The sequence below is a fragment of the Prunus persica genome, chromosome G7, assembly GCF_000346465.2.
Source record: "Prunus persica cultivar Lovell chromosome G7, Prunus_persica_NCBIv2, whole genome shotgun sequence".
Classification (NCBI taxonomy): Eukaryota; Viridiplantae; Streptophyta; class Magnoliopsida; order Rosales; family Rosaceae; genus Prunus; species Prunus persica.
Window position 1 is genome coordinate 2342723 of NC_034015.1, and position 12284 is coordinate 2355006.

The 12284-nt window shown below is 32.1% G+C and overlaps 1 protein-coding gene across 1 annotated transcript; it reads left to right on the forward strand.

The window, feature by feature from the left end:
- LOC18770065 (peroxidase 44) lies at positions 10220–11702 on the forward strand. Its single transcript, XM_020569119.1, has 2 exons — positions 10220–10580; positions 10670–11702. The coding sequence occupies exons 1-2, from the start codon at positions 10380–10382 to the stop codon at positions 11423–11425; spliced, it is 957 nt and encodes a 318-aa protein (XP_020424708.1). The 5' UTR covers positions 10220–10379; the 3' UTR covers positions 11426–11702.

Genomic DNA, 12284 nt, shown 5'->3' on the forward strand with positions numbered 1-12284 from the left:
TACATAGGTATATCTATCAATGTACCTACCAAAAATCTAACTACAATTTTTAGGTATGTATATATTCAAAATTCAATATAACACCTAACATTTGTGAAGAAAAAAAATCATGTTTAAAACTGAAAATCTTATAATATAGTATTTATAAGTATGTTTGGGGTCCAACGTTGAGATTCTTTCTGTTCATTCCGCCACTTGTTTACAGCTTATAGATAATATGACCACTTTAGACACCTTTTTGGCAAAAATTTGGAAATTAAAATTGTCTCCAAAACCAAAATGTTTACTTAATTTTTCTTATAAAAAGAGACTTAATAGAGAACTTGTTTGAGCTCGAAATTTGCGCCCTAACTTGAAATAAACATTGAGTTCACTTTCCAAAAGGTATTGGGCTTTGTTTACCAAAAATGGTGAATGGCCCATACTATTTAACAAAAGTGGATTAAATTAAATAAATTTACATTATTTTGATAATTGAGAGAAAAGTTACCACAAATGGTGATTTAATCCAAAAATTGTTGTAGGTGCATGAGTTGGTGGATGATCACCATACCTCTTAGTATTCACCCTTTCTAATTCTGTGTAACCTATACACTAAATACCATAGTTATGGGCTTGTAATTTATGAGTTTTTAATTTCTTATCATTGTAAAGCTTATAAATAAGAGGTCTTATCAAGATGAGACATACAAGTTGATTGAACAATTTCTATTGTCTTCCTCTACTCTTCATTTCTCTCTACAAATTCTCTTAGTTATATAACACGTTATCAGCACGAGCCTCTAACCACTTGAGGTTTGTTTTTCTATCTTAGAAATAGAATAGTTTCCTTTTATATATCACAAGTATAGAACTCTTGTTACATAGGCCTTGACAAATGGAAAGAAGTGCATCAACAATAGGAAGCTGAACAACAAGATTCCAAACAGATAAGACGTATTTTTATTTTTATTTTCATTTACATATCTAGTGCATGTGAAATTTCATATTTCACAAAGAAATTAGCATTTTTATTATAGATATCTATCCTGTCTATCTACTTACAAGATTTCAACTGTATTTTGTTATTTGTCAAAAATTCAAGATTTTCGTTAAGGAGCAAAGATCAATATCAACGTGACATTTCATGTCACCAATCTTAAAGAGCTAAAGTGAGATACTCAAGAATTTCAATTCTTATATAACTAATGGAGGAATAGAAGTTCCTAAGTTCTTATTCAATCATGTAAGGGCTAGAAGATCCTTAGATTTCAATCCTTATAATATAAATATTTGTGGACTTAAAGTTCCCCAATTCTTAAAAGGCAAATGAAGACTTGAAGCTCTTTGATTCATTTTTTATTGGAACTGGAAGTTTCAACAATTTATTCTATTGCAATATTTAAATTTTTATTAGATTTTATTTTTACTTAGTTCTTTTCTTTGGTTCCATTTTTATTTTATGCAAGGATCCGAAGTCCCTAAATTATTCTTATATAATTAAATAAAAATTCAAAGTCTTTTAGTTCTCAATCCATATAATATCTATACAAGGACTTGGAGTTCTACAATTCTCAGAAAGCAAATCAAGACTTTGAGTTCTTTGATTTTTCTTTAACTGGAACTAGAAGTTCCAATAATTTATTTTATTCCAGTATTTTAATTAATTTTTTATTTTTATTGTAATATTCAGTTATTTGTTTTCATTTCAATAATTTATATTTAAGGACCTAAAGTTCTTAATATGACCTGAAGTTCAAAAATCTTAGAATCTAAAGTTCTAATTATGTATAATCCAAACTATAAGTTTCAGCCACATGTGCATTAATAATTTTTTTCGATTATCGTTTATTTTATTACCTTGAATAATGTCATATTAATACAAAATTGAACCTAGAATTCGAAACCAATATATATATATTTAAATTGAATATATGTACTCGAATATGAAGTTTCAGATATATGTTAATATATATCCAAAGTTCATAATTTTTATTGAGATTAATATTAATATGAACTTGCAATTCATACCTTGTCAAGAACCTACAGTTCTGGCATAACATATATAACATACAATTGAACCTGAAGTTTATAATCCAACTTTTATTTATTTATTAAAATTATATCTTTATCATGTTTTCCACAATGGAATTAAAATATTGTAACCAAATTCTAATTAGAACTTTCAAGTTCATTGGTTCTTAAGTTTAATTTGAACCTATAGTTCAAAGTACAAGTATTAATTCATTTTAATCAGATCCACATATTCGAACCTAAAGCTTGAAATATATTTTAATATGGACTAGAAGTTTATGACAATTCATGGATCCTTATATTAATATAAACGTGAAGTTCATAATGTTTCAAGGCTTTTTATGATTGCCAAAACATATACTTTATATATATATATATAAAATAAATGATCGAGAAATCAAAGTTTTGCCCATTAATTTACAAAAATATTTCATAGAACCTGTAGTTCTATATATGCAAGATGAATTTTTAGAACTCGAAGTTTGTACACAAAATGTTTACATAGAATTTGAAGCTTTATATGTTTGATATTAAAGAAATTATAATATCGAAGGGAACCTGAAGTTTCTTGGTTACACATGTCCATTAAAAAATGAACCAGAAGTTCATGTCATTTTTAAAAGTTTTAAGTAAAGCCTTTGAAAAGCTGAACTTTCAGAAATTGGGAGGAAATGGAGTTGAATCACAGTTACTCTAATCAGACATTACAAATGCAAAAATCCTTTTCCAAAATTCAAACTTCATGCTATCTTCGTTAAAGTATGTTGGCAGTTTAGGAGTCGCAAGGACAATTTTGTCAAACGAATCTTATCCTTACAGATTTCACGAAGTCTCTTTTTCAAATGTGTCTCAGGATTCGTAAAACTTTTTGTGGTTAATTTGAAATTCATCGTCTCACACTATTCCCTTATCTTGTGTATATATATGTTACTAATATTTTTTTTTTTGTGCGAAACACATCTAATTTACTTATTGAAAGATGAAATATCAAATTCTTTTTCGTATTAGTGTACATTTGTTATGTTTGAGAACCGAGACTATCTCTGATTATCTCTTTAGAAAGCAAAACTATCCCTGATCAAGCCTCTCATGATTGCAAGGGACTGTAGGGATGTAACTAGATCTTCAAGGGTTCTAGTTTATTTTCTTAGCAAATCCGAGTTTGAAGAATCTTTGAGCAAAGATTTTCTTACCCCAAGGATTGATGACAAAATGAGAAGATAAGACCATTCTGGAAGAATGGCGTGCAATAAATCATTCCATAAGAACGACATGTTTTATTTTCAAAAGAGTGTTCTAGAAGAACGACTTGCATTATGCACAAAATATCGTTCTAGAAAAATGACTTGGATTATATACAAAAGACAATTTCAAAGGAAAGGCTTGATATTCTGATATGTATTCATTTTCGAATTATTAAATACAATGCAATTTCTAACGATTGAAAGTTGAATACATTAATAATACACTGCATAGATTAAAGTCCCAGAAAGACAACCCATTAATATGTCAATATTAATATGATACACGCTGAATGCATTAAGCTCCCTAAAGGACAATACTTATTACATGAATTAAGGTCCCTGAAGGACAATACTTATGACATTTTTGGCATAATTTTGATGAGACTATTTTCACATCGTTAGGGGGAGAATTAGTTATTCCTGAAATAATAAAGAACGACATGAATGATTATATAATATATTTATTCATTATTGTCTCATCAACAAATTAGTATAAACGATAAATGCAACCTAAAAAATTTATAAGTCAAATGCCAGAAGCATATCTACTAATGACTGATTTGTTGCATGCCAGAAGCATGACAAATTTATAGATTGTAAAATCCCCATAAAATCTGTTAGATGCCTAAAGCATGACAAATCTATAGGTTTTCAAAAGACTAAAACTCCTCATAAGTGGAGATTAATTGCAAAAATGCAAGCCCTAATAAAATAAAGCTTTGACAGAGGTTATGATCCACATTCTATAAACAGTTCATCCTATAAGAGATGACTGTCCATAAGTGAGAATGAAAGCTCTTGAAGAGATATTGATATACTATAAAGAAATGAAAGCAATGAAATGCTTATAACTTATGCATGCACATAAGAATGGTGAGATCATGAATTGATGATATATTGGTTTATAGTATGTACTAAAGTTATCAAGGGCTATACATGAAGATATTGCACCACTTGTTATAATTGTCGACAAATGTAAATAACGATTGGCTCATTGGAAATGGTAGTCAAGTAAAATTGAAAATTTCTAGAAAAAGTAGAATGATTGAACCTAGAGTTACAAATCGGTGCTTGTGATGAAGTGAAATAAAATAACTTGATATGGAAAAATGTACTATGTAAAGAAATGGAAGTTTTATGATATTCTCCTAGTATATTATGTAGATGCAGCCATGTTTCTTCTTACAAAGCATGTTCACTGCATATTTATGGAGACTTGCATTTATATGAAAATCTAAAAATATTGTGACGTGTTTGAAGCATATCGCCATAAGCAATCTCTTTTGAAGAATATGTAAGAATAAGTTGTAAGAGAGATGTACAATCGCATACATTATCTAAATTATTCGAAGAAAATTTCTAAAAGTTAAGGAGCCTGAAGCTCAATATGTATACTCAATTTTTATGAAATGAAAATGATCTAATTACCTCAGTGAGTACTTCAATTGAGTTATGAATTCGAATTCAAGTTCAATATTGTTGCAATGTATTCAAATTTTTAAAGAAGTTATCAGAATATTTAGGTCTCTTGAAGAGTTTATGACATGCTAGTATAATATACAAAAGTTTATATGAATAGCTTATTACAACGTAACAATAAAGTATGAGTTTGCTTATATTATTATTTTGGTGATATTATAGAATATGATGTTATTTTAAGAATTGTTAATGTGAAAGGATTTGTGAAAATAGTTTAGATATTTTCGGTATTATTCTAACCTCAATAGGGGTTCAAAGGAATGACACACATTCTCCTCTAATGATGATATTGAAGAAATTTTTATCCAAGTATTACCAAAGTTCGCTATGCAGGAGGAAAATGAAATATCAATACCATTTGTGTTGCATCTTCAAATAATTCAAGTTTGTTGTCATAAGGGGGAGTAATTCATTAGGGGGAGCATTCAACAATTTTCTACATACAGGAAATATGCGTGCTGTACTCTTTTCCCTTAGACTAGGTTTTTGCCCCATTGAGTTTTTCCTAGCAAGGTTTTAACGAGGGAGTATAAACGCATCCAACATCATATCAATGATCCAGAAGAATGGTGCACTCTTTTTCCCTTTGCTTAGGTTTTTCCGAGCAAGGTTTTTAATGAGGCAACTATGTCATTATATGGTGGACATCCAAGGGGGAGTGTTGTAAATGCATGAGTTGGTGGATGACCACCATACCTCTTAGCATTCATCCTTTCTAATTCTATGTAACCTATACACTAAATACCATAGTTATGGACTTGTAATTTATGAGTTGTTAATGTCTTCTTATCATTGCAAGCTTGTAAATAAGAGGTCTTATCAAGATGAGACATACAAGTTGATTGAACAATTTCTATTGTCTTCCTCTAGTCTTCATTTCTCTCTACAAATTCTCTTAGTTATATAACAAAAATCAAATTATTTGAATTATTTTTAGCCCAAGTTCACAATTTCTTAACTATTAAGGTATGTTAGAATGACTTCCCACCGTTGGTAACTAGACTCCAAATAAATTTGATGACCATGAAAATTGGAAAGTAAAGTCAGGCTTACTTTAGTTGGAATCATGGTTATTTATTGAAAGATCGCCTGATTTTTTTCTACTACCAAGATATTTGTATTTATGGAATCAACACTAGAAGAATCTGGGTATTATTGTTCACTTCAGTTAAGTGTTTTGCAAAAGGAACGATCATGAGACATTTAGGAGCATTAATGAGCAAGGAGCCAAAAAATCATCAAAGCAATTGGTTGACAATCTTTTACTACTTGTGCATTGATGAGGGATTAGTCCAAAATTGAAAATATCCAGGACTATTCATCATCACACTTTCTCCAATAAATACAAGAGTGCTTGGACTGGAACAAGGACACACAACCAACCAACCAATCAAACAAAAACTCAATATAAACAATCAGTTCAAAACTGACCAAAGATCATACGATCTGGCAACAACCAAAAGTAAGCAAGCAATCTCTTTCAAGAAGCAATCCAGCTCAAGGAAAAGCTCAGATAGTCAAAGGGAAAACAAGAATTCTTTTGCAATCTAGACAAGGTATTCCAATCAGAACTCAAAGGAAATTAATTTCTCTTACAAATTTGGTTCAGCAAATTAGATAAAGCAAGCAAAATTCAAGTATTTCATCATATGAAAACCTCAACAAAATTTACAAAGATATCTTAATGTCTTAAAATTGTCTAGAAAGCTACCAGATCACTCAAAATAAGCCAGAACAAGTACCAACCTGCAGTTCGACTCACTTTTCCAGCCTCCACCTCGCTCAACTTTTTATAACTTTGCCAATCTCAACATTGGTATCGATTTCCAGCTAATCTCTATTAGTGGAAGGTGCTGACGTGCAATTCTAGTGCAGAAACATCCAGTCCAACCAAAAGAGACCCAGTCCAGCCCGATCTTAAATCATCATTGTGACTGTATTTTTAAGTAAAAGTCTAAAACTCTGAGGCCTATTAAAAGTTAGCAATTTATTTTATGCTTTGTATTTCAAGCAGTTTTGCTTGGATTAGTTTGTTATATCTTTCATAGATTCGTGTATTTTGCTTTACTTACCATTTTTATCTAGATAAATTGTGAAGTCCTCACCTGCCTGAGGCATAGAAAAGAACTCTCTTGAGAGATTTCCCCACCCAAAACCATAATCCTTTGTTTAAAGTCAGTTATTTGGGGAGCAAGTATATAATAAAGTCATTCAAATTTGTTAGAGTTCTAATTGCTAACAGTGACACGCTCACATAAAAGAAAGTTGATTTTCGAGATCATTAATGGTCAAAAGGTCAATGAGGAATTTTATTTAACTTTCAACAGGCTCAAATGTAAAAAGGTAAACGAAACTACTTTCCATTTGACTAACATTTTAAATCTTGGTGTTTGTCTAATTCTTATTCTAAAATTTTACATATTGTTTCTTAATTTTTTTAGTCAAACACACATGTTTCTTCGTGTTAGTTTGTAGTCAACTTTTGGTCTAATCTTACTAATGTTTTTTCTTAAAAACCTCCACCTTCTATAATTGAAATTAGTCGCATTGGAACCATATGCCACCTTCCTTTCTTGAATTTCTTTTTTACGATTTGTAGGAAAATTTGGCAACAATGTAATCATTTTATAAGCTTTATGGAACAGTGAGAGTAAATAATTGGACGCCAATGACAAAGCGACACATGTACGAAAAAGGCAGTGCAGCAATCCAAATTGCATTTGTAGGAGAAGATGAGGAGCATCTATTCAAGCATTTCAGGAAGGCGGTTGAGATTACTGCCCCAAAGCTGGTAGAGGTCGCTTCCTTTGCCCCAATTCAGGGCAGGCAGCTGAGATTGAGCCCAAACCTCCCACGAAAGCCTTGCAAGGCCTTCTGCAAGGCATAAGCCCATGGAGAAGTTAGTCCCGTACAAGCCTTGATGTCTGTAAGGCCATCTTCATGTGTGGAGGGCTATATTTAGTCTCGTTCTACATTTAGTCCTTTAATAAATAATTTTATAAGAAATAGTGTCAAGCTACATTTTAACCGTCTTCCGCAATGAAGGGCGAAATTTAATATTTTAATACTTTTTAGTATATTATGTAAATTTATTAGTTAATTTAATTAAACTATTATTTATATCCTATTAAAATAGATTTTAGAAGATAAAAATATTTTGGGATATGATTTTTGACAAGTCTTTGTCTTGTTTTAAAAACAATCTAAAAATTAATTTAAATGGAAAAAGATAAAGGATAGTTTGTAAAAGAATGAAGAGAGTGTGAGAAATTATATAAAATGATGAAATTGAGGAAGGATAATATGTAAAATGATGAAGATGTTGTGAGAAATTATGTAAGAATGAGGTATGAAATTATGTAAGAATGAGGTATGTATTTATACAACAAAAAAAAAGAAAAAAGGAATTTTTTAGAGTAAAAGGCTAGCTGATGTCAGCTGGGCCCATTTAATTATTCAGCCCATATTGGCCAAAGGGCCACATGTGGCTTGATTTTTAGGAATTGGCCCTTTGTGTAGCCCATTGGAGATGAGTTTGGGAAATGTTGGGTTATATTTGAGGATATACGAAATTCTATAATGAGTGTGCCATATATGGATCACTCATGTGGACCTTTCTATTAGACATATAATCATTTAATTAAACTTAAGTGAAGCTACTATTCAAATGAATCATATGCCTAATATGAAGGTCCACATCTATGGTCTATATATTGCACCGTCACCACTTGGAGATGGCCTAAGGTCGTGGCTTAGGCTAGACAAGACAAGGCTAAGCCTAACATGAATTATCCTTAGGCAACACGCCTAATGATATATATAACTCTTACAATGTTTAAAAACATGTTTCGTAAAATTTTCATCTTTCATTCCTACTCTTTTTTTTTTTCCAGCTAAAAGATAGAGAAAATATAGGAGAAGAAGAATGGATGAGAGACCAAGGTGAAAGTAATACAAGAGATGGAGACATTACTGGTTGAGTTTCCTGGTTGACCATATAAATTGGCATTAAAGTTGCTTTTTAGGGCTCACGATTATAAGACGCTGGTTCATGTGTGGTTTGCGTCATTGTTTGTTATTGCATATTTGAAAGAAATCTCCAGATCCTATGTCTAAGGTAATTACGTAGAAAAAGAAAAGATTGCTGTCGAAGTAAGATAACTATACAATGTTAATTTCAATCTAAAGTCTGCCTTCAATTAAGCCTTGATTTCTAATAAGATGTTTTGTGCCGGAGTATGTGCAGAAAGACAAACGTAAGAGAAATGAAAGAGAGTGCGTGAAATAAAAGCTTGGAAAAGCTATTTGAAATGGTAATTTTTAGGTACCATACGCATTTTGTTTCCCACCCTTCTCCTTTATTTCTCTATCTTTTCTCTCATATATTCCCTCTCTATCTTTCATTTTAAAATGAGAACAAAATACAAAAAGGATGCCAAATGACAATGAGCCTTAAGAGTTCTGAAAGAGAGTTTCCACCGAAAAATCGAAGGTATCGATATTGCCAAAACCAAAAGCCAAAAGACGCCCCTAGATTTCTATTGGAATAATGGAACCCAGAATCCAAATTTATAAAAATATTATGTGATTGGAAGTAATCAATTATTTGCACAAAAGCTGGGAACATATTGTGGCGCCTGAATTGAACGTGCAGGCCTGTTTGCTGAAGACTTTTTGACCACAGATTCAAAGTTCCAATATTAAACACTACACTTTGCATTATTATTTTTATTTTCAATTCGAAACATCTTAGTTGCATGATGAGAAAGTCAATGTCCTTAATCCAATTGTCTTAAATTGTTTATGAAGAATTATTACTAATTTGTTCACTGTTCTCTGTCTTTGGATGACCTAATGTTCAACAATTATTGACTTAGGTCAAAAATAAAATAAGGCGATTGCTAAACCGTCCATATGGAGTTCTAAAATAGTTTCGGTCACGTCTCGACAAACTTCACTATCGTGTTTTTTAATGTTGAGCCTGAAAGCATCCTTATCCTTCAAAATCATCACTATCATTCTACTACGGTGGCAACCACTATTTTGTTATAATTTATCGAATTATTGGAGTAAATCTTTGGTTTCCAAAATGCAAACGAACATATATACCGTCTATAGACAAAATATTTGCCATACAAACCTTATCTATGAGGAAATTATATGGATAAATAGAACATATAGGAATAGAAACACGTGAGATAAATATTGTACCCATTTTGGTTTATTATAGCAACTTGGATGCTATGTGTGCCATCCTCGATTCTTCAGATTTTATCGAGTAGTAATGCATAAATATAAAGTATTTTGTCATTTCATATTAGCCTTGTCATCCGTGTTTGTCCTTGCGCGGAAAAAAAAACAGTGCATTACTTTTGTATATTCAACGTAGGAGCAGAAATTCAACGCGCAAATTTTAGCATACGCATGTGCATCCAAATTATTCTTCAAAATCCTTGTTCTCTATGCCTGCCTCTGACCTTTCTCGCCCTCCAGCTAATGCTCTCCATCATCTCTCCCTCTATAAATACTTACCTGAACTCCTTATTCATTTCCATAAACACAAACCTCTTCTTTTCATCAACTCAACTATCCATTATTATATTCAGACTTATATATATATAAATATATAGTTGACAAGTTGAGATGAAGATCATTAAGACTTCATTGCTAGCCTTCTTCTTTCTTCTTCCTCTTGTACTGGCTGACCTGCGGGTTGGTTTCTACAATGCTACCTGCCCACAAGCTGAATCAATTATACAACAAGTCGTGCAAAAACAGTTCGCAACTGATTCATCCATAACTGGCGGTTTGCTTCGCATGCATTTTCACGACTGCTTTGTCAGAGTACGCTACATTAATTCTTATACATGGTTAAGTTGATATATATATAATATGTGTGTGTGTATAATTAATGAACTTTATATGTATTGCAGGGATGTGATGCCTCCATACTTATAGATTCGACACCGAAGAAGCCATCTGAAAAATCGGCAGGACCAAACTTGACTGTGCGAGGATTTGAGCTTATTGACGAGGCCAAGAAACGCCTAGAGGCAGCATGCCCTTCAACTGTATCCTGTGCAGATATCATAACCCTCGCAACCCGAGATTCAGTTGTTCTTGCGGGAGGGCAAAGCTACGCTGCTCCCACCGGAAGGCGTGATGGCCTTGTTTCAAATCCCAACGACGTTAACTTGCCCGGTCCATCGTTCTCCGTGTCTCAGGCGTTGCAGGCTTTCACAGCCAAAGGGTTGACCCTAAATGACATGGTCACTCTTTTGGGTGCACACACGGTTGGTTTAGTGCACTGTAATTTTTTCCAAGATAGGCTCTCAAATTTTCAAGGCACAGGGTCTCCTGATCCTTCTATGGATCCAGCCTTGGTTGCCAAGCTGAGCAAACTTTGTGCATCTGGCAATAACCCAACTACATTTCTGGACCAAAATACATCTTCTACTTTTGATAACCAGTACTACAATCAGCTTCTTTTGAAGAGAGGTATCTTGCAGATCGACCAGGAGCTTGCTTCAGATAGATCTACGACTGGTATTGTTTCTGGATTTGCATCAAATGGTGTGAGATTCAGTCAGAGCTTTGCAACTGCTATAGTAAAGTTGGGGAGTCTCCAGGTTCTTGTCGGAAATGCCGGAGAAATTAGGAAAAATTGTAGAGTTTTTAATCCCAAGTAAAAGAACTAATTGTTTAGAGTCTTCTAATAAATTTAGATATTAATTATTGTGATGATAATTTTTATGTAATAAAGCCTTACTTATCAAGTCGTTGAGTATGTGATTTGTTAAATTGCTGAAAGGTGGCAATACAATCATATATGAGGTGTTAGGAATGGATAAGAAAATCTCTAAATATGATATCAGAGCATGGAGACTAGAACTAGTGGCAACCATGTATTAATTAATTTGTGGACAAAACGTACTATCCAATAATAATAACAAAAAGATTCCGTTGTTCTCTCTCTCTCTCACAGGACAGTTTGAGGGTCCCATATGATATTTTTCTGTTTTTTGTTTTTTAATAATCCAAATCATCTATTTTTTCAGATCTTCGTTTAGAGATCATTCTTACAAAAAAAAAAAAAATTCATGTAAATTGAAAATCATTAAGGCATCAAATTGACACCAATAAAATCAATGAATACGGTGCTTCAAGAAAGTACTTAAATTTTAATAATTTAATTAAGTGATCAAATGATATCGAATATCTGCAAAATAGACGGTTTGGATTAGTAAAATACAATGCATAATGGGCCCTACAAGGTTGTCTTTCAAATAAGCTTATTTGAAGAATCCCTTAACATAAGCTCTATATAAAGTTAAAGTAATATTACTGTAGACCAAGGTTTTGAAAGGCGAAGATATGAATTGTTTTGATTAAAAAAAAAAGGGTTGTTCTCATATCGGCCCAATATTATATCCTACATACCCACCTACTTTTAAATATTTACTTAAAACCCAAATTTTAAATAGCCTGTCATGTAAGATAGATTTGAACCCAAATAAAAAAAAATCCCTAAATTACATATCCAAAAAA